The sequence below is a fragment of the Aptenodytes forsteri genome, unplaced genomic scaffold (assembly GCF_000699145.1).
Source record: "Aptenodytes forsteri isolate BGI_AS27 unplaced genomic scaffold, ASM69914v1 Scaffold412, whole genome shotgun sequence".
Classification (NCBI taxonomy): Eukaryota; Metazoa; Chordata; class Aves; order Sphenisciformes; family Spheniscidae; genus Aptenodytes; species Aptenodytes forsteri.
In genome coordinates this window covers 340,291-363,808 of record NW_008794266.1, presented here as the reverse complement: position 1 = coordinate 363,808, position 23,518 = coordinate 340,291, and the positions used below count along the sequence as shown (strand labels likewise).

Here is a 23,518-nt window from a genome sequence, read left to right as displayed (position 1 = left end):
GTCAGGTAAAGATATCTGTAGGTACCCCGGACCAGTGCGTGCCTGCCTTTGGGAACAAACATATGTTAGAACAAAACAGTAACTAGGTATGAGCTTAATTTTAGTAGCTCTGCTTTCCTGATACCAATATACTTCTGCAGCACTGAAATGGAAAGATTTGGCATAGCTGTGCACCAGCACAATTTCCATGCCTGATGTGTTAGGGTAGAAGCTCGATGGTTTACTGTGAGAAAGGGATGCAAGTACTTCCCACTACCTCTAAAACAGGAGGCCAAAAATTCAACTCATGGCTGGGAAGATTCATTGGGAGGTTTCTTTCAGTCAGGGGACAAAAAGAAGCCAAAAATAGCCCTTAAGCACATCCAGTTTAGTCTCATAACTGGCACATATCAATGAGAAAGGCCTGTAATTCTTTGCAGATTATCCTCTGAAGCTGGAGGAACAAACCTCTTGGTCCTGGAACGCATAGGCAAAGTGAAGTGAGGCAGTGCTTGCAAAACTGTCCTGGCTTACAAGTGGATGGTCCTGGAACTGTTCTGTCCTGTATTTTGAATATGATGTCTTAATACTTTGTCTTTATTGTTTCCAGTTCCAGCTGCTGATCGAAGTCGCCTGGCCTCTGTTTATCTTCTTCATCCTGATCTCTGTAAGACTTTCATATCCGCCCTACGAGCAGCATGAATGTAAGTACCAAACACAGCAGCTGCACCCAGAATGGTTGTTGTTTCATGGTTAGAAGGTAATAATGCAGCTGGCAAGATGCAAAGAGCAGGGGCAGTGGTTGCCTCCTTCAGGCAGAAATCTTCAGGGAAGTTTTAATGGTTCCTTTCCTTCCACCCTGGGGACTGTGGTGTGTTCTGTCATTTTAATGTTGCTCCAGGACTGTACGTTGCTGCTGGTTTTCTTGCTGTTTCTCATTTTTTGCATTTATAATGTATTAGCTGAGAATTTGCCGTAGAACTGTGACAAGTCTGCAAAACCCACAAACAACCCAAGTCTTATTTCTCATCGTTGATCTGTATGTGACTTAGCATAAAAAGAAAGCAGTGTTCAGCTCGGTAAGAAAGCAATCTCATTTTCAGGTAGTGATGTGGGTTAATGTATCACATTAAAGAGCACAAGAGCAATTCCATTTCTTCTAACCATTAGACTGTCAGCTCTGTATTCAGTAGATTCAGCAGTCATACATTTGTTGGGAAAAACTATTCTACTTTTCTCTTTACATGCTAAATGGGCACACTTCTGCTTTTCTTTCAAATGGAAGCTTATTCTTGCTCTGCAAATGACAATCTCTAGGCCTCTGTGTTGGTTGCCATTTGATTTAGAAGCATGACTTGTTAGCAACATGCTTTGTCTTACTGTGATTGGTGACAGCCTCATTCTACAATTAGCTGACTGTGGAAGAGCTCTTTGTTTATCTTTCCTTTGCCTGATTACTGCAAGGTAAGGTTTAAGGGTCAGCACAACATGATTCTGGAGGGCCCTCTAAAGTGTTTCATTCTTAAAATGGGTAAAGAACTAGCTCTTACAGCACTTACCCTGTGGTTCTTTGCAGTGGCAGGGGCATTTTATGCTGCTTGCTAGGCTTTCAAGCTAGCAAGGATCCTTTCAAAGCTGAAGCGTTAATGTTTGCAGTTTCCCATTACACTTTGGACACTGCTGGTCCGATGTACTGCCTAACTCATTTTCTACAGTGCTTGGCAGGGTAATTGAAGCTTCCCTAAATTAAATCTCATACTTTGCTGCATGGCGTTTGAATTGCCTCTTCTGACTGAATGTTACAGTGACATTAGGAGAGATACCTGTAATATGGACATGAAGCTGAAGAGAAGCAATAAGCAGTCTACTCAGCTGGTATAACTAACTAGCAGCCTCAATGGTAATTCATCTCAGCTGTGGCAGTATTGTATATAAACTCAAACCTAGCAAGAGCTGCCATTTCATAGAGCTGTTTAGATTGGGCTTGTTAGTTATTAGCCTCCTTGTAAATCCTTTGCTCTGGCACCCTGGTGTCACAAGCAGAGTTTTGAGTCTTTCACCTGCAGCCCTTTTTCCTTCCCATTTATGTTGACTGATGTTGTTTTGTCTGCCTTCTCCCTATGTTGTCATCAGGAATTGTAGAGTGTAGGGCATCTGATAACTTTTTAATTCACTTTTTATGGTTAACTCATCTCCATTTTTCTAAAAGCTTCTGAGAACAGGTAGCTAAATTATTTCATTTAAGTCTGGATTGGTTTCATTGAACACTCACTCATATGCTGACAGATGCGAATGTGTTGTATAGTGGAACATTTTTTTGCCGAACTGTGAGCAGAGATAGAAAGAAAGAAACCTTGAGTTGATGGTGAACTTTGTGGCAACCTTGTGGATGCCTTAAGGGAAACAGGATTGTTATCTGTAGTAGCAATGCTGTATGCTGTTATGAAATCACTTGCAGGTAATGCCTGATGATAGCAGTAACAGAGCTGCATGCAAGTGCTTTGTAGCCTCCAGATAGCCTCAGTATTTTAATGGTATAGTCTCTTTCAACAAACAGATAAAGATTTTCAGCTCTCTCTTCCTGCTCGAGGAGAAGACCAACCAAGGATTGCGCTGTTTCTGTGGTCAGACTTTCCAGTCAGAATTTTTTATTTCTAGCAGCTTGGCCCAGTGTGAGGAACCTTTTTCTGAAAACACGGGGGAAAATTTTGCTAGCGCTTAAGTGGTAGTTACATGGCTTTCACCAGACCAGCCAGAGAAGACATCTTAGATTGCTATTGACCAAGATTGCTGACTTGTGTCTTGTAGAGCCTGACTTTTCTTTTCTGTTCCTGTGACCCTTTAAGGTATTCAAAATGTACTTCATTTGGGAGAAAAAAAGTCTGACAAAAAATGACTTTAATCTCTACTAAAAAGCTAGATGTTTGCAGCAATGTCATTGAAAACAGTATATACACAGGTATACTGTTACCCTGTGTTTTCTGTGTGACTCATCTGACTTAAAACTGGCAGATTCCTGCTTTAGTCTTTGAGAAACTGCCGTTATATGCATCACTATGTAAAAAGTTACTGTGAATTCTTGTGTGCCCTTCCTCTTCTCATACTGCTTTTAATAGTTTCTTTGAGTTCTTAGCCATGTAAAATAAAAGGCATGGAGGAGAGAGAAAGTGACTCTCCGGGAAATTTTACAAAAAGAATCTGAAAGTGTTAGCATTTTTCCTCTTCCTCCCACCCCCCAAGCCCCTCAGCCAAGCAAAATGAAAAAAAGCAAAATGAAACAAAAGCCAGAGAGCTCAGGTAAATAGCTTTTCTATTTTAAATAAAGAACTGGGAACAAACAGTCCCCACGGTACTGCAAACAATGAACCTTTGGTTCCTTCAGATTTCTCCTGGACAGAGTCCTTGGCTTTCTCCAGAGAGGGCTAATAAGCTCCCTGTCTTCCTTCAGCCACCTGCATTAACCAGCCTTGCTATAATTCAGCAGCTTTGACCTCTCTTCCTCCTGGGGCTTTGGTGCCTCCATTGTGGATGTGGAGGTAGGGAGCCAGCCCCCCGCCATGTGATTGCAGGCACGCTGTGAGGACAAGGTGGGCACCACAGGGGAGAATGTGCATCTCATGGTCAAGGCCTTGAGTAGCTGTGAGAGATACTGAGGAAGGGGCATAACCTTTCTCCGCACTTCCCTCTCTAGTGTGGGGGTGAGGAAGCGAGTTGGTTTGCAAAAAGCAGGCTGATGGCTCGTCTAAGGTGCAGGATATACAAGGGAAGCCTTTCTTCCCCTGTCATTGGAGGGTAAGGGATTCACAAGTGCCTGACTGGCATACACTGGTGGAGATCTGCCACGAGTAGTTTGTTACTGCTTTAACTCTTCAGAATGCAGAATGTAAACAGGATGTAAACTCTGGGCTATGACTTAACTAGGTCTTTATTAGCAAGAATTAGACTTCAGCAAAAAGAACTGAAATATGACAGGCAGGTGCCTAAATGTCTTAGGAACTCTGAAGTTTTAAGACTGTCTGGAAATCAAGCCAGTATGAGGCAGCAATGACATACTTATCTCGGGGAGACCAATGTGGGCACCTGCCCCACAGTTGCTGACCCTTTGCTTGGTGTTTACAGTGTGTGTAATTGAGGGGAGCGGATTCTGAAAACCAAAAGGACTGAATAGAAATATTATGGGTCTTCAGAACCCAGACCCTGACTGGGCCTGTCCGTGTGGCCTCAAGCCGAATCCTTGTGTTAGTTAGGCATGCAAATCCAGAGAAGCATGGCTGGTTAGAAAGCATGTGTGTGCTCTGCCAGGCTTTGGAGTGGCCTGCTGTTGGGTATTCCTCAGCAAGAAGTACTATATCCCTGTCAGCATGGCCAAAAAGAATGCTGCGAAGATGAGAGTAGCAAAGAGCTTCTACAGGCTTAACAAGGTGTAGTTTTTAAGTGGAGGAGGCCAGAGCTGTGTGGGGAACTTAACATGAGCTGAACCCTTCTTAGTGTTGGCTGTTCTGCTCTATCATAAGCAATTTGGGGCAGTAACCAGCACAGGATTAGCATTGCCTTTCAAACGCAATGGTGTGTAGTAGTGGCTTGTGTCCTGTGTTTCTGTCTCCCAACTCTTGTGTTTCTGTTCTAGGTCACTTCCCAAACAAAGCTATGCCTTCAGCAGGAACCTTGCCATGGATACAGGGGATCATCTGCAATGCCAACAACCCTTGTTTCCGCTACCCAACTCCTGGGGAATCCCCTGGGATTGTTGGAAACTTCAATGCCTCCATGTGAGTCTGCCTGCTTCTTCCTCATCTCTGTTCTTGGGGGAACATGTGGAAAAGGGATATTTAGAAGTCTCCAGCTAGTTGTGTAACCGTACACTGTTGAGGGTTTTGCTGTCTCTGCTACCGCTGAAGTACCAAGCTCTCCAGCTACCAAGTTCAGAGGGGCTAGCAGAGAGCAGTATCCCTGAGTCCAAGCAGTTGAAGCTCTTGGTGAATGAAAAGCTCTGCCTGGGTGAGGACTTAGTCCATTCTCTTACTGGTTGCTCAGAATTTGGCCCATAAAAAGGCAAGGCGTGACCTCTTTTTGAGAGCCTCTTTCCCTGGTTAATGAACCTCTGGGATGGACAGTGTAGAGTGAGAGGCAGTTGAAGAGCAGGTCTGGGGGATACTCCCTGACATAGTCATTTATTACTGGCTAACGTGTGGCAGAAAGCTCAATTATGGCCAGCTTCCTTATACCCTGCCCTGCTTGCTGCATTCATACTGTCAGGCCAGTTAGGCTTAATGGAGAGCAAAACATGTCTGCAGTCTGGAGAAGCATTTGAAAGGAGCAAGGACATACTTAAATTACTGTGCTTCTAAGAGGAAGCAGTTTACAGGCAGCAGGAGGTCCTCTCCATCCCAGTCTTAAGTAAATGCTTTAAAATGCATAGAGGTTCCTGATGTAACTTTGGTTGACCTTGCGTTAGCAGCCATCTTTTATTAGCTCCTTGGATTGTCCCAGTGTGGTCACTGAAGAAAGGGCTTATTGTACTGGAGAGGGTGCTGGCATAACTGAAAGGGACTGAAGTTTGGAATTGGGATGTAAAACTGTATCTGTGGATGCTGGCTCAGAGCTGATGACTGCTGGTTGTTTTTGTGTTTTCCTGTCACCAGTGTTTCCCGCCTGTTCTCCGATGCCAAGAGGTTACTCTTGTACAGCCAACAGGACACGAGCATAAAGGATGTCCAGAAGGTCCTGGGAAAACTGCGCAAGCTGGGAAACTCCTCTGGCTCAGGTAACGGCATAGTAGAAAGAGCTGCCTACATCTGGCATTTCCAGTGTGGTTAATCCTGCATGTGTGTAAATTTCTGAAATGTACCATAATGGGAATGTGTGTGGTTATAATTTACAGCTCATCAAACCCTTTCCAATCCTGCAGAAGTACCTTAAGCCTCTCCTGTTCAGAGCTTTTTGTGCTCTTTAGCTTCTTCAGTGGAAGGGAAAAGGGATGGTCTGTAGTGCCAAGAATAGCAGCTGTTTTGGATGTGAAATTACAATCCTCAGCCCACTGAAGTCAGTTAAAATGCTGACTTTCTCAAAGGAGTCCAAGTAGTGTATCTTTTTGGAAAACACTAATTATTTTGCTATTCTGTCAGTGAAGCAGTGAATGCAATATAGCTACAACTTAGTGCTCTACCCCCTGACCTCCAGAGGGGAAGTGTGCTGGAAGAACACAGATCAGGAAAATCTGATGTTGGCCTCTAGTTTACAAACTCAAACCTGATTCTTATCTGACAATGAAGTCTCCGTTTCCCTTGTTTTTTTGTTTCTGTATGACTGTTTGGTGTAGGGTACTTCATTCTCTGCTAGTGTCTGGCAGGATTTTGAATGGCAGGGTCCAAAAGAAAATGTTTCATCTTGGGGGTTCACACATTCACACTGCCCCATTTGCAGTGAAAAATGAGAATCCTTCCACTTTTAGCTTGCACGAGAATGTCTGGTGTGCCTTCCTGTCCCATGCAGATGAATAAGACTAGTGTGAGATCACACGGGAAGCTTGCAGCAGAGCTGGGACATGAAACAGCTCTGCCCAGTCTTGGGAAATGTGGCAGGTCTCTTGTTATTGGCAGGTCTCTCTGACATGGTAATGTGTTAGAGTTTTTTGGGGTACTCTTTCCTGAAAGATTATTTCTCTTGGCTGCTGTGTTAGTGCTGCATGTGTCTATTGGAAGTGATGGAAAGTAATGGTTTAGAAAGAAATACAGCAGGGAAATAGAGCAGGGAACCCAGCCATGGAGTGTCTTCACCTACAGCCTCTATCCAGGCATGTGGAGCTCTTTGAATGTAGGTGGTATTTTAGTGTTTTGTGAAAGTCGTCCCTGGTTTTACAGTTGTGGTTCTTCCTAGCTCTATTCATTTGAGCGTGGCTCAGACCAGCTCTAGGAAGAAAAATAACTGACCTGGTGTGATGTGAATAGTCTCATGTCTGTGTCCTGAGCACACTTGTAAAGCAGAGATGGTGTTTTTACATCCTTTCCTGTGTTGCTCAGTACGTTGCAGGTCACTTTGAAATAATCTGTATTGTTAGTGAGAGGTTGGCAGATATGTAGTGGCTGTATGTACAGACAAACTGTGCAAGGGATTTGTCTTGGATATATAACCCTCCTCTCTCCCCTTCAGGGCTGTGCAGAATCCTGGTGTGATCAGATCTGCAGGTGATAGCATGGTCTACTGACTCTTTGAGCATTAGTTGATACTTTTACTTATGTATAAGGGATGCCCTTCCTTGCTGGCCTCAATATCCGTACTGCCAGGCTCCCCTCTTTTTACTCTGAGAGCTGGTAAGTGGCATTGTCATGCTTTTACCTAAATCTGCAGCAGTTTTAAGGGGGAAGGGATGCAGAGTGAACCCTTTGTGCAGAGGTGGACACATAATGAACACAGCTAAGATGACTATTTACCAAGGAGAGGCTTAATACCGTTTTTCACGGACCTCTTCAAACCCTTGGTTTGACTTGGTGATCTTGTGGGAACAAGCTCTCTCTGTCAGAATGATGGATGTTGTTGCTGGATTTTACACTTTGTGCCTGCAGTAGTACCTGCAAGTTAACTCTTCCGAAGAGAGTAGATACTGGTGTTCTGTGTTGAAACATGCAGTGAACATCAGACATGGACATTCACAAGAAAACTATGAAAGCCGTAAGCTGAAGCTCTCATTGCTGGGAAGGTTTGAGGGGGAGGAGTGATTCCAAGAAGCATTTCGCATAGGGAGTATTGTACAAGTCGAAAGTCAGAAGGCTCATGTTTCTCTATACTATAAAGGCTAGTGGACTGACTGCAAAAATAACCCTCAGACCAGTCATCAAAGATCGTATTCTATAATAAAATATTTCAAATGTGTAATAAAAAAATCAAGCCTCTTTGTCATTAGAATGACAGACTGCCCATTGTTGGTAAGGCTTATAGGGAACAAAGCCTGTTTGTCCTTCTCACGATCTGCTCATTTACAAAGCCTCCAACTTGGGGGTCCCTGCTGCCCACTCCTTGGCTGCCTGATTCATTCTCTGACAGCATGCATAAAACAGCATCCTCTAATCTTACAAGTCCTGTATATTTATGCTTGGCAGTGCTTAGATTCCTGTGCAAGGAAGGCAACTACAGGTCAACCCTTCAGCTGCTGTTGACAGTGAGGTGTGAGAGATGCTTAATCCTTTCCTCTCTGGGGCATTTCCTCTAGTGACTCTGGGAACCTAAGAAGACAGTAGGAGCAGATGTCAGATGTAAGCACACCTCCAAATCTGAAAGCATTGCCTTTAGATTTGTATTTCCCCAATTAGCAGGAGGGCTAATTACCTGATGAGCTAATTGGAAACATTTGTAATACCTCCTCTGTTCCAGCTCTGGCCTGGACCTGAAGCCACGTGAATCAGTGGTGCAGACAAATTCAGCTTTGCAGCTCATGTTTGTCCAGTGGGAGGGACTGTGTGCTCCCTACTGTGTGATGTGGGCTCTGCTGGAGCCTGCAGCTCCCTCATCCCCTCTCACATGGGTGTGATGTCCTGCTTCCACACATGCTTCCCACTGCTGCCTGATGGCTTTGAAACAGGCTTCAGGAGGTGATCGTCCATTACTAGCATACAAATTGGAGCTGTGGTATAGATTTTGTTCTAACGCTAGTTTTGCAGAGCATGCATGTCTGTGTTTGGCTTCAGATGTTTGAATCTGTTTAGAGAGCATTTGCCCAAGTCCTTTCACTTCAACCTTCTTTAAAACAAACCTCACAAACTAATGTTCAAGGTGTGACTGTTAGTGTTGTCTGATCTGAAATTAGGCATGTGCTGAACCTGGGGAAGGGCGACTTGCTTAAGATGGCAGGATGCTTACACAGGTGCCTGCAAGTCAGTGGCTTGGTTAAAGACAAGGTAGGACACTAAGATTTTGTTCAGGCAGTGCTGTGCGCTCATGCCAACATGCTTTGTATTTCAGTCACTTCTTGATGAGATGGGAGGTAATCTCTCATAACAGGGCTGTTTGTCCAGGGGTTTGAGGAGTGGCTCCTGTCCTCTGCTGCTCTGAGCTCCAGAAGAGCTCTCTGGCAGGGAGAGGGGAAGGTGTTATTGGTAGGGAACAGCCCACCCTTTCTTCATGTAGGACCTTTTCTGGCCAGGATGAAGTACTAACTGGTGGTGTGAGGGAGTTCAGCATAGGCAGCTGTCATGCTGTATGGGTGCTGAGGGTCTATGGCCACTTTCAGAAAGTCCTGAGCAGCAAAATCTGTGTGCAGGCACACATACCTTAACCAATTTTGCAGGCAGGTTCCAGGTGCCCTCTTCTTCCCAGCACTTGTTACATATCTGTCCAGCAATGTCACCAAGGTCTTCAACACTCATGATAAGGCAGAGCGCAAATCAGAACAGAGAGTCAAAGACCTTGGTGACGGTACTTCCAAGAGCATGACATGGCTGCTGGGATTGCTACCTTCAGTAGGTTTGGCTCACTGCTTGCAGGCACTGGATTTGCAACTGGCCTCAATGCTATTTTAGTAGAGAATAAAGTCTTTGCAACAAATAAGCTTTCCTCCTGTTTTGAAAGGTGGAGGTACAGCTTGCTGTTGGCTTTGAGGCACACTTCCTTTTTCTTCCTTCTCTCTACAGGGCTCCCAAATACTTTGTTCTGCAGTGCCATGGGGTAATAAATCAACAGGTAAAACTAATGCCACCTTCTTTGGTTGTTGCTAGTAGTTGCACATATAAGCCAGTCTAGCTGGTATTTACTTCATTGCTCTTAGTTTTCAGTGATCCCAAAGGGCATGTTTCTATTTTTCTTGAAACCAACCCAACTAAACACAAATGGAGCAATGAAATAGGCAGAGGGAAACAAACATCACCTAAGAAATTGCATCAGATCTCAGGCTGTTATTCAACATGTGCCCTGCCTTTCCCAGTTGTTTGCTGGATTAGTATCGCTTGTGGTGTAGGAGAAACATCAGCTGGGTGGCATCCTCTGCCGATGTTGCACCCTGCTGTACAGACAGATGTTGAGACTGAAGGAGTTTGCAGCCTGTCTGGTCAGTGCCAGTAGTGCTAATTTTATTTTAACAGATAAAGGATGATGGAGGGCTTGGGCTGAAGAGCAGCCTTGGGAGAGGCTTTCTGGTGGCGTGTGTCCTGCTGTATCATTATCAGGGTGCTCAGGGAAACAGGATATTGTACATTATCTGCTAGATGACGTTAAGGTGATAGCAAACTCCCTCCTTAGTGTCTTCTCCCTAACAAAAATGACCCCACACCCTCAAGCTAAATATTCAAATTGATTCTTATACCTGCCTACCTCTCCCTAATTAAGCTGGTTTCCTCCCTGACTTCCCTTGGGAAGGATCCTATCAAAAACCAGCCAGGCCAGAATGAGGACTAACAAACCATATGTCCAGGTGGCCTTCACCCCCGGAAACACCTGCAGACACCAACTGCAGCAGGGTGGCATTCCTGTCATTGCACGGTTGCATGTAAATACACAACTGGGTTCTCTGATACCTTGCTCCTTAGTGACGTGCAGGTCCTTGCCTTTCCTTTAGGCTGGGGAAAATGTTGCCAAACGTGCTTCCCTGTGGTATCAGTAGAGATATCTTGACTCGTAGGGGCGGGAAGGAAGGCTGCTTTTACCTTTGTGTTTTCAGTATGGGTTACTTTGCATTAGCCCTCAGCAGAACTCCCCAGGGCATTCCTGGCTGCTGCTGCCTCCCAGCCTCAAAGCATCCAGCCAGGAAGGGGAGCCCGGGACTGCATGGGAACTGGTGTGATTTCTGCTTTGGTCAGATGCAGTCTGTAGGGATGGAGCAAGTGGAACAAGCTGCCAATACTGGGTACTTGGATTGCACAAAGGGTTTTGTGGTGTGCCATGTTGATCAGGCAGTTAGGAGATTCAGGTACATGTGGCAGTTTTCCCACACTTGCCTAATTAATTCTTTCTTCAAATCAGTGGGTCTCTGAGCAGGCACAGACCTGAGTGTCCTTAGATTTTTTTTTTTTTTGGTAAGGGAATGGAAGTTGTGCAGGCAACTGCAGATCTTCTGGAAAAACCTTTCCAAAACATTCTTGGAAGGGCACTTTAAGTCCCTTACTACAGGTAGTGGACACTGTCTCTGTGTAAATCAGTGGGTCTCTGAGCAGGCACAGACCTGAGTGTTTTTTTTTTTTTTTTTTTTTTGGTAAGTGAATGGAAGTTGTGCAGGCAACTGCAGATCTTCTGGAAAAACCTTTCCAAAACATTCTTGGAAGGGCACTTTAAGTCCCTTACTACAGGTAGTGGACACTGTCTCTGTGTGAATCCAATGGGTCCATTATGTTTTCTGTCCTAAACTGAAACTGGGAGGCTGACAGTCAAGAGATTAGGCAAAGGTAGAGAAGACTTCCTATGGAAGTGTGGGTCTCAAGTTGTGTGTTGAGCAGTTAGGTATGCAGCTTTTATTAGTGAGGTAGCATGATACTTGCTGAATTACACATTTGCACAGTACCACTTTCAATAGAGTCTACTTCTGCTTTCCTTAATATTTTGAAGCCAAAGATGAGATTAAAGTAATAAAATGATGTTGACAGAGGTTTAGGTACAAAGGTCTGCTGCAGCATTAAATCTGTTACCAGGAAAATCGTACTTGTTTCCCATGGGCCTGTTCATGAACTTTCAGAGGTTTATATGTCTGTAACAGCATTGTTAATACATGACTCTGCTTAGAGGTTGAGATGGGTAAACAGATACAGCATAATGTGCATCGCAGTCTTCTGATTCTGCAGAACTGAGCTTTGGTGCCTGGTTTTGGTCTGAACTTCCCTTCTGCTGACGTGCTTTTGAAGTGAGAGGTTTAGAATTATGCCAGCTTGGATTCTAGGTGTGTGTGGATGTGGGAGGGAAAGATGGAAATCCTTTTGAAAGTGGAATTGAAAAAACCTATGCAGTGTTATGTTAAATCTGGCCTTGCTATAGTGTTTGCACTATACTAGGTGACAGACAGGAGCTTCAGAAAAACATTTCTGAGAATCTTATCACAGAAGACTGTATGAACCCTGTTAAAAACATATGAGGAGAATCACAAGAATGTCAGCATTCGTGTGCACTGGTCAAGTGCTGCACTGGCAATTTGGTTACTTTAAGACCAGCTAACCTGATGGTGCCAGCTAATGGTTTGACTGCATGCAGGGAAGCCAACAGTGCCCATATCTACAATTAGCAACACAGCTATTCCAACAGATACCAAATCACTGTACCTTAAAGGCACCGTCTTTATCTTGCTGTTAACTTGTCCAGATAAAGACACAATGATTAAAAAAAAAAAAGAATTGCTTACTGTGCTTGTCACAGTGTAAGTAATATTGCCATGTGCTGTAGAAGCAGGACAGTACTGAGAAGCTCTGGGTGCTTGCTTTAGTCTCCTAACACTCTTCAGCCTGGTTTGTCAACACTGACTTTTATTTTGAATTAGTGAATAAAATGGAGACTGTTAAGTAAACAATTACACCTTTCACAATCTCCTATTATCTCCCTCTATTTGTATGCGGCCTTATCAGTACAGCTTGCTAATACCAGCATTATGTTGCCGAAAACTTATGCTCAGTGTTAACTTCAATTTGCATTTATTTTCTATGTTTTCCACTGACACAATTTCTGGATTTGTTCTTGGTGACTTGTAATCTCAGGATCTCAGTAAATTGCCTGATTTGTGGAAGATTGCATTTGGTTTATTTAAGCTACAGTCTGAGGTTGGTTGAGAGAGAGCAGGACAGACTTTCCACATTGAGTTTGGTGTTAGTAGTCCCCTAGGAAATTTGTACCACTGTCATCTGGTGAAAAGTTCAGCTTTCTCGGGGGATTTCTGTGGGGCTGAGCTCTCATTAGAGTGGCTATTATGAAATTGCCGCAGTTGGTAAAAGCCCTGTCCGCTTCTGTGTCTGACTTAGGGTACTGAGGCCAGAGTGCCTAATTTGGATCTAACCTCCCGTATCTCTCAAGTTAATATTCAGCTTTGGAGCCTTCTCCAGTAATAATATGTTTCATCTTCAGTGTGCATTATGAACACTTATTACCTAATTTTTATAGCATTCCTGTGAGCTAAATAAATAAACAGCTGCCAAGGAACTGGAGCCCTCATTCTGAAACATAGTAAGATGTTACAGTTATCAATGTAGTCAGGATGCAATAAAAGGTGATGGCTTTGAAATATTGTTGATGTTGAATCAAAGTTCATTTTTACCCAGGCAAGAGGATAGAGCACTGCTTGACCGAATTTTTTGAAAATCCGTGAGTTCAATTTTTGTGGACAGCCTTTTTCATGGGAAACAGATGCTCTTCTATTTAAGTATTTTTTGGTCATAAAGTAAGTGAGTGTTAATGCCAGGATCCTGGCTAAAATCAAACAACGTACTCTGCCTCCTGTTGCTACATTTCTTTGCAGCTTGAACAAACTGCAACACTTTTAACTTTCAACCCTAGGGTTTTTTTTTTTAGCGTTGCTGTGTTTTATCAAGTAGTGGATGTGTCTTGTTTGAGGTGTTTTTAGTTCAGGTTACAGGTTTTATGCTTGTATCATACTTTGCATATGTTTTGTTTCCAAAATTGTGGAAAAATCCTTTGAAATTAAATGCAAAAGCTGCAGAATAAAAAAATATACATATTTATGTATTAACTGAGTGTTAATAATTAACTGAGTTTGTTAAAACTATGTATTGCTTATACCTCTGGGGCATGAGATCCTCAGCTGATCAAAAAATTGGTGTAGCTCATCTATTAGTTGAAGAACTTGCCCTAGCTTTTTTTATGCTGACTTGGCAGCACTAAGCTATATGTGGAGGAGATTCAGGCTGATCTGTGACACACATCTTCTGTAAACAGCCAAGGTTTCCTTTCCTTTCTAATTTAGTTTTCATTTTAAGGATGATGCAATAAAAGACCCTTTCAAGGGATTTTAAATAAAGACCCCCTCCTGTGGTTCCCCCCCCCCCCCCCCTGAACCTTTCTGTTCTTCTAAACATGTCTTTTTAGAAACAAATACTACCTTAGTCCTTAGATACGTTTTTGGTTGACACTGGCAGGAGGTTTGCATGACTACAGACAGCCAGAACTTAATAAGCATAAACTATTGCATGTCAGGAGGTCCCTTCCTTGTAGTTCTCCATCTATTTTAGCAAGTGCAGCTGAAACATAACTGGACCATATCTGAGGCTGACTGAGCATACATATATGCCAGAAGGGGATTTGCTGATGGGGCAAAGACAGCTTACTGCAAAGATAGCAGTATCTCAAGTCTGAGTGCTTGTTCTGACTTGTGCCAGCCAGCTGCTTAAGAAAGCAGCAGCTGTTGCCTACCCAGCAAAATGCTACTTCAGAACAGTAGTGCTTTGCCACTTGAGACAAGATGTGGACGCAAAAGCGCGTTGTCCCAACAACTTCCCTCATAGCGAAGGCACAGCTGTGTGATGACATGGTCAGCAGCCATCAGATGTCTCTGCACACCTGTGTTACTACCCTGCTCTGCTCACATACTTGCCCACTGCCCAGCAGCTGGGGAGAAGTGTGCTGTAAAACCAGAGAACAGAAATCAAGACAATAGAGTAGCCCTTTAAGACCACAAGTGTCTTCGCCTACCTGGTCTTTTTCCTTCCTTTTTCATGTTATCTCTTGCTGCTACCTGAAGAAAGTGCAAAGAATTTTACCAATGCATCCATATAAATAACGCACAAGACCTCTACAGCAGCACACACTCAGTTTTCTTCAGGTTAACTGCACTGCTTTGGGGCTGTGATACACACAGGACCAGGTTCCTAAAGCAACAAGAGGCACTGCTCTTCCCTGCGTCTACTAGTAATGTTCCTGTCCTCTATGTGAAACAGTGGACACTTGTATTGGTACAAGTACTCCAAGGTGTATTTTCAGCCAGCAAGTTATGCCAGTACTGAAGGGAAGGAATGGTTAGTATATTGACAGTCCAGAAGAACACCAACCTGAAGGATGAGCTCCTCAGACTACCAGGGTGGGATCTGTTGAGGGCATCCCGATGTGAACAGCAGTATAATGTCGCACTTAGCATACAAGAGACATGATCTCTAGCCAGGACTTTATGGGAATTGGGGCAATCTGTATCTACTAAGCATCTGCTTTTCAGTCTTTCCCAAAGACTGAGAAAATTCTTTTAACTATTTGGAAGTGCTATTGCTCAACAGTCTGATTTATACTAGTGAAGGGGCTGAATGGTTGCAAAGGTTGCCCTAAACTAGGCAGAGAAAACATAATCTCTTGTTTTAGTGCTGAAGCTTGATTTTTTTTTTTCTTGATTATTTTTTTTTTTCTTTCCCTTCTTTGGACTTGAGTCTATCCATAAGGATAACTTTCCAATGACCAACTAAATTGAAACATAGGGAGCAATCGTGGGAGGTTGAAATAATTCAGATGTAGGTATGTTTTCAGCATAAGCAGACAGCGTTTCTGCTTAAACTAATTGGACTATAATGATTGGCTTACCCTTGTTAATCTTTAGCGTTTTTTGCTACCTCTTGGATTGGTTTGACCCTTTGTTTTGGAGGTGGCTCCTGCTGTTGTGTGCTAGGTGAGAGGCATTAGGACTTGGCACCAAATCCAGAAGTGACAGGTCTTTCTGAACGTAGTGGAAGCAAGAGCCGCTATGATCTGCTGACTGCAGACTTGATATTGTGTTAAACTTTAAAAGAAGTCTGATGTGAGTCAGGTTTCCCGAATCTGTGATGAGTGAGAGGAAGGGAGCCATGGCAGGGTGAGGCTTCACACCCAAGGGGAGGGGTGGCTTTTTCTCTTCTCAGCAGCCTTTCTATGCAAGTCTAAATAACTGTAAGTACAGGACAGTCAGGGTGCTTTGGTCCTGGGCAGCTCTGCCTGCCATTTTGCTTAAGGTTCATCATTACCCATACCATTTTCATGGGGGAAGCCTTTCAAACTGGGTAGCTGGTGCTGTGCTAAGTTTCAAGTAGCATGATACTGCTGGAGTGGTTGTGCCTGCTTGTTTTGGGGCTTTGAAATGGTTCCGATATAGGTGCCTTCTGTTTGCATTTGAACCAGCAGTCTCCCAGATGCTTGCTCATGTAGCCAGCTCATGAAAACTCTTCTGCTGTTAGTAATGGTCACTTGATTAAAATGTCCAGTCCTGCTTTTTCCTTTGACTTGAATTTCCACTGTATTTAAGGTCACTTGCTCAAGTACAAGGCATTCTAGATGGGGTCCTCCTTGCTCACAGCTCATACTTTCAACTTCTGCCTAGCTCCATGCTTTTTAATAACATAGTGTCATTCCTTGTATGCTCACACCGGTGTTTGCCATTAGAATAGTGGTATGTGGCTGGATGTGACCATGCTGTTTGGTTTCCAGTCTGTCTATTGATCTTTTTTTTTTAAAGGAATTTTACTGTGTCTGAGTTGATGTTTTGAAACATCTAAAATCTGTATATTATCTAGGGCATAATGTTCCTAGTGCAGTCAAAATCCAATCTTAACAGCAAACCCTTACTTTCTGCCTCGCACTTCTCTTTCTGAGCTGGATTTGACCTTTAGAGACCTTCTCCATGGCTTGTACCAGCCCTAAATGTGTCTGTATACCACTCCTGAAAATAATTTTGTTGTAATAATGAAGTATTGTATCTGGTCAGATCTGAGGTCCATCATCTCTGTGGCTGACAAGCCAATTCAAAGGCTGAGAAATTTGCAGTTTATCCTTATTTTGTGCAAATTAGCAGGAGAATTTTCAATCAGTTACACCTGCCATGCGATCTGGAGTTCTGCTTGGGGTTTGCTTCTTAAAGCAATACAGTGAAGATACTTAGGATGTTTCCTTTAAGCCTGCTTCATTCTTTGCACTGTTAGAAGCCTGAATAACTTTTTTCCATTTTTTCATTGGCAAGCTGTATTTCACAGTTGTCTCTGCTGGTAACAGAATTTGGCTTGCAGCAGGGGAAGATGCGAGAATCTCTCTTCTGTGGTGTTACACAGGGCCTAGGGAGGTGGTTGGGTGTGTCTCTTCATAGACAGAAGCTCTGCAGGCTGTGTTTGCAGGCAGGACTGCTGGTGACTAGCCTGTGGCTTTCGATTCTGTGCCTTATGTCGTTGCTTTCTGATGCAGTCTTTCTGTTGTCATGTGTGTTATACAGGAGGGGGGCCTGATGGCATTTGGGACTTAAAGTACTACCGAAAGAGAGGTATTGCCTTGTGTTTCCTGCTGACTTTCCATGCAGGTTGGAGGTGGGATCTCAGGTGGCTTAAATGGGCTCTGCATCCTTGAAGACAACATACCCCCAGTGAAGGCTAACCGAGGACTGGTCTCTTGTGTGTGCACCAGTACACGGTGTCAGCTGTGCTTTCTGCCAGAGTGATTGTGCTGGCCACTATTTTTAAAGCTCTTCTAAGTAAAAATGGTGATTTTTAGAGGAGTGGAGATGATTCCAGCGTCTGCAGTCCCAAGATGAGAGGGAAGGCCTGTCGCACAACGTTTCCTTTTCTCCCAGGAGAGATCCTAGCTGCTGGAGGTAGACGGCAGGCTGCCTCCTCTCTACTCACATCACCGTTTGAAATGGCAAATACAAGAAGATGATGGGTTCTGGTTAAGGCAGTGCTCACTTGAGTATTATCTAATGTCTGCAGAGGCAGCAGTTACATGTCTGATTGGACACAGAGCAGAGAGCTGCAGCCTACCATAAGAACAGGTCAAGCCATGGCTGCAGGAGGAACAACACTTCGACTGCGAGCAAATTAGGCTTGCACTTTCACACCAGCCGATCCTGCTCAACAGGCCTGCTGAGCTGCTTGATTTCTTGTCAGCAAATCGGGGTATGGCTGTCCAGCTTGTTCAGAAGACAGTTTTAGCTCCTGCCAGTATCAACAGGGATACAGGCAGCTCTGAGAGCTATTCCCACCACACAGGGGGAACACTGCTTTATAGGAAAAGGAAAATTAAAACATAGTAATTGCTTTCAAAAAAAAATTAATGTTGTTTTTTCATGCTTTCTGGACGTGTTGCCCAAAGTTAAGAATATAACGAGGGCAGATGAAAATTTGCTGCCTTGCCAAGCTGAGCACTGGCCCATCTGAAAGGATTGCTTTTCACATTGTAGATTGGGGTCATTGGCTCAGTAGGGTACAATGCTGTAACAGGCTTCAACATTAGGAGATCGCTGTTTCCTCTGGATGATCGTCAATTCACAAGTCATTCAGTCTTCCTTTCCACCACTGAACTTGTTTGCAAGCCCACTTTTATTTTTATGGGGAGTAGCTTCGGACACCTTTTGTCTATAAATCACAGTGATGGGTAATGAGTGTGAAAATCAGTTGAGGTGTTCAAGTGCACCCGTCACATATTCCTGAGGAATACTTCCCAGATACTTCATTGAAAAATTAATATGAAATTCCAGTGTACGAGGTAATTCTGTGGCAGCAAACCAAGGTTTGCCTGCCCTGGTCCTCTCGCTGTGTGAGGGTTTGCTGAATGCTACGGCAGGTTTCTAGCCAGAGTCCTCATAGTGGTCACAGGTGCTACCAGTAAATGCTTTCAGCTGCTGGAGCTGGAGCTCCAGCTCTTGGTCTCAGCTTCAGCCCCTTCATGTGCTTGTGTCTTGCAAAAACTCCTGTTGCCGGGAGTATGACTGGTGAACAAGCGATGCCCTGGGTGAAGCAGGCCTGTGTGACGGGGGAGCCGCGTGACCTTGTCCTCCGGTTTTGCCTGGGCACTGTGGAGCGGTGTTCCACAGGCTTGACAGCCAGCTGTGCAGTCAGGCTGTCATGGGTGTCTGAGTTACTGCCCTCGCATGAGAGCGCTATGGAAGTGCCGCACACCCACCTCCCTCACTGTAGAAGTGTGGTTTTACCTGAGTGGGGAAGTGGGAGCTGTGAATCTGAACTCTTTGTGCAGGGAGAAGAAAGTGCCTTATTTGCTCACTTGCCACTCTTCCTTGCTTTGCTCCTTCTGTTAACTGGTGGAGACGGGTGCCTCTGACTGTATTGTGCTGGGAACCCGCTTGTCTTTCTTGTCGCCTTTGGGCACTTGTGGAAACCTGCTGACTCTGAAGAACGAAGCTAAAGCTTCTCGTGCCCCATCCTGTCTCACTGTTTCATCTTGCTGTGATGCCTTAATGCTGCTGTTATGAAAATGATTGGGTTGCCCTATGAGCAGTCTCTATGATGAGAAATAAAGGGTCATAATTTTAACACCAGCTTCTCTGTTGCCTTGATGCTTGGCTGTGAGGAATACAGGCTTAGCCAAAGGCTAGTAAATCCTTCAGCCGCAATGGATATACAGAAAATAACATAATTGTTTTCTGCCTTGCATGTAGGGAGTGAAATCCCCTGAAGATAAATAGTCACGTTTGTAGATGGGACACTGCCCTGCTTTCCTCTTAGCTTCTGAGTTAACTTATGGCATGAATCCCCTTCTCCCCCTTCCTTCACCCAGTTCCTTGTAGGGACTTACGGCATGTGAAGGTGGGAAGTAAACAGTAGAGCTGACTGTCACATTGTTTCCACTGAGCTTGTTAGTTTTAAACTGGTTGAAAATCTGGTTTATTGTAGATTACGGGCACAAACACTTTGGGCAGAAACCCTGCAAATTGAGGTCAGACCTGGTGAGCTTTGTACTCTACGGTGGATTGAGATATGTCGAAATACCACTTGCATGCCTTTTATTTTTAGAAGGCCGCATTCAGGATATGAAAACTGTAGCCACAATTTCCGTGGGGTTTTGTTTTTCTACCCTATTGTTTAATTTTAAAAGATGCTGCACCATTAAGTTTCTGGAGGAAGGTATGAGCCCTCTGTGCTTCCAAGTGAAGCAAGAAAGAATGGGAGAGAAGTTTGAAGAGAACAGTCTTGCTCTGTAACCTGTCTCCACAGGCTTTTTTTGTCCCACTTGTCTGTGAATCTTTCCAGTATTGCTGGAAATGGTCACCACTTACTGTGGAACCTCTCATGGTCATACTTGTAGTAAAATCAGCAAATTAAAACTAGTTCCTGGCTGTAGTTTCTCTTGATCTTTCCTCCATTGAGCCACCTTTTGAGCTTGTGAAAGTAACTGGGGTTGTGTTTCTAGAATGAGGATGCTAAAAACCTCTGGCTGTGGAGAACATATGGACCATGGACACTTTCTTTACCGTACAATCAGTGCTTCAGTTCTGATCTGCATGGAATGGAGAAACCCCACATAGCACTGACTTGTTATGTTTTATAATTAACACTTTTTGGTTTGCTGTTCAATTTAACCAATAATGTAGGAAGCGTGGAGGTTCTGTTTTTCTTTGCTAATTCATGTGGATGTCTTGAGCTCCTTGAGGTTTTGGGTTTTTTCTATTGTCACAATGATTTGATTCTCAAGCAAGGAATGACCAGCCTAGCTCTGTGCTCAGGCATGAAGGTGCTGGAAAAGGTTGAGCTGTCAGGAAAATGTAAATCTTAAAAAGACTTAAAACAGTGTGTCAGTCCTGTAGGAGATGCTCTGCAATCTGAAAATCATGAGTTTCTGGTTTCCATGCGCAGAATTCAGTGCCCAAGGTCTGTTTGAACTGTGTGGAAATGAAGGACAGCTGTGCCTTTCATGAAGTCAGTATCCCTGAAATACTGCCATGTGCGATTGTCTAATCCTGACCTGTGACTTCAGAGAGGAAGGGTGGTTTTGTGGTTAAGACACAAGACCTCCAGCTCTGGGAGCTCTGTGTTCTGCTGGAGGCTTCCTTATGTGACCATAGGGAGGACCTTTCTCCATGCCCCATGTGGGAAATGGACTTCTCTTCTCCTGCTTGTTTCATGTGGATGGGGGCGGTCTCTTGCTTTGTTGCCGTACAGTGCCCAAGCTGGAGCTAGGCAGAACAAAAGCATTTCAGCCCCACTGGGCCTGCTGGCATTGGGGGTTATTTGCATGGTTTATAAACAGAGGCTTTGCTTATGTTCTCTGCTGTTCTGCTCTTGCTCCCTTGGGGTCAGGACTGAAACTGTAAGAGCAGTCTGCCATGAGGGTAAGCTACCTCAGTACTCTGCAGACATGCATCCCAGCACTGAATCAGCGAGATGGTTCGCATCAGATCTTGACTGTCTTTGAGCGTGGTTGCTCAGTCTGACCTCAAGTTCATCTCCACATTTGTGCCTAGGGCTTGTCTCGGTTGGTGGGACCTGATGTTTCGACCAGGAGGCCATTCCCTGTGGTGGTGTTGAGGGGAGCCAGTGGGACTGCGACTCCCCTGGTTTTCTGTTGAAGATGAAGGGGAGAGGGAAAGAGGCTGCATGTCCACATCAGCAAAAGTATGTGGAGAGACTTCTCTCTGATGTGCTGTCCGGATGCTGCAGCTGCATTGTTCTGTGCCAGCCGGCTTGCAATAGCTGACCGTACCAATGCTGTTTGTCAGTCTCAAGCGTGAGTTAAATCACGTTTGAGCTGACATTTTGCCTCACGTTTTTTGAGTAACTTGATAGCGTGTCTGAGCTTTTATTGCAGGAAAATATTGCAGTAGTAGGCCTCTGGATGTAAAATGAGTTCTTCCACTCCAAATGTTTGCATTATTAGGTAAGCTTGGTATTAGCCTTCAAAAGACTTGCCTGTTTCTTTTGTTTTCTATTTTTGGAGGAGTTCTTTTAACTAATGCTCTTGTATTTCCTTAGGCCCTAGTGGGCAAGCAGTCTTGGAGGAGAATGGCCGTTTTCAAGAGGAAATCTCTATTAACTCTTGTCTTTTTGAAGTATCCCGGGCAGGAATTTAGACTGATTGCAGTGTTCGGTGCTTTTCTGTGGTTTCACGTGCAAGTCATTATGCATGCGTCCATGATTGAGGGGGATTGCATAAGACACTGAGCCACAAGTACTGGAAGTAGGACCAGATGGCATGGGGGAGAAAATGCATGGTAAGAAAGGCTGGCTCTTTGCTTAGGGCACTGCAGCAGGACCATGGTATTGGGATTCAGTCCCTGGGTCTCGCAGAGCTTCCATGTTTGGTCTTGGGCAGACAAGCATTATGACCAGTGAGCACGGGTTCATGACCAGCTGGCTGGAAGCCAAGCATTGTCCCACAAGCAGTTTTGGTAACTTTTACGTTCTGTTCCCTTTGTGTTTTCCTCCAAATGATGATGAAAACTCCTTCAGACGTTTGTAGGAGTTGCCTTGGAAGGCAGTTTCAATTTTCAGCAAATTTCTAGTGCTGAGCAAGTCTGAAAATGCTCGGCATGACAAAAAGGCAAGGGAGAAATGCCCTGTTAACGCTGTTTCCATATGGGGAAAAAACCCCCAAACCAAACCCACAAACAAAAAAGCTTAGGCAAACCCAAAAACAAAACAACAATGAGAAAAGTAGGAGAATTATTGCTTGGTTACACTTTTTTAAAAGGTGTGTGGCCCTTTAAGAGGAGCTTGAAAAATATTTTAAATGGGGACAGATTAAAACAAAAAAACTTGGAAACATCTAATCTCTGCATGCCAGTGTGCCTTCAGCCAGCTACCCCTTTGTCTATCTGAGTTTCCGAACTGTTGATGATCTCACCAAAAAATAAACAAGCTGCAGAAGTGTTTAGGGAGTTCAGCGCATTTAGGAAGTAACCAAGGAGTCAGGGTGGGGGGAATTTTTGCTCCAGTTGTGGTGAAGCAGGGTGCTTTAGCCTCTGCTGGAAAGAAAAGGACATTTTTATGTTATTGCAGGAGCCTGCTCTTTTCTCAGCCTTTCCCCGGGCTGGGAGAGAGGGGATGATGGTTGATTTTGGTGACGGGGTGCAGTGGGGCGTTTGCACAGCGTGGTCAAAACCAGTGCATTGCTCAGTGGTCTTGCTGGGGCGGAGAGAGGAGGGCGAGCGAGAAACTTTCGTCCCAAAGTAACCTCCGCATCGCCTCAGCAGAGGAGGGTGATTTACTTTATCGTGTGGAACAAAAAGGCAACAGGGAATTTGTAACTGGATATGTAGAGGAGGGAGCAATGACCGTCAGTAACCCCTGCGTGCTTCGTGCCGCAAGAGCAGGGCGCGTGGCTTCCTCCCCTCGCCGGCTGCTCTGCCAAGCTTGGGCCCTGGGAAGCAGAAGTGACACCCGGACTGCCAGCCTCCCTGTACCGCCGGTGGTGGCTTCCTCCCCTCGCCGGCTGCTCTGCCAAGCTTGGGCCCTGGGAAGCAGAAGTGACACCCGGACTGCCAGCCTCCCTCCCCCCGCCGGTGGCACCCTGAGTGCCCAGCATGCTTTTTGCTGAGGGCTGGGCTTTCTTGAGGGTATCACTCGCTGAGCTAAGCAAAAAACACGAAAGAGAGGAAAAAAAAATGTTCTGTTACAGCTGTTCCCTATAGTAGGGGGAAGGTACAAACTCTTGGGTCTCCCTTGCATTATTTTCCCTTTAGAGCTCGTTGTTTTCCATTGTTTGCTGTGGGCTGCAGCATCCTCTCTTCCTAGAGTAGAAGCAGCAGTGTGACACCTAGCTGGTTGACTTGGCTTAGCCTGGAAATCTTCACCCCAGTAAATCCCACGAGACTTGTGCTCTCAGCTCCTCCTGGCATAGCTGCTTTCCTCATCGCTGCTTATTTAAGCATAGTAAAGACAAAATTGTCTCTCTCTCT

At 44.6% G+C, this 23,518-nt stretch overlaps 1 protein-coding gene across 1 annotated transcript in view; it reads left to right on the top strand.

Annotated features, from left to right (window-relative positions):
- ABCA1 (ATP binding cassette subfamily A member 1) overlaps positions 1 to 23,518 on the top strand; it is an 80,059-nt gene that overhangs the window by 5,239 nt on the left and 51,302 nt on the right. The window contains exons 2-4 of the mRNA XM_009286260.1: positions 590 to 683; positions 4,607 to 4,748; positions 5,622 to 5,743. Of these exons, the coding sequence (XP_009284535.1) occupies positions 590 to 683; positions 4,607 to 4,748; positions 5,622 to 5,743 (358 nt within the window). The remainder of the gene's footprint in view (positions 1 to 589; positions 684 to 4,606; positions 4,749 to 5,621; positions 5,744 to 23,518) is intronic.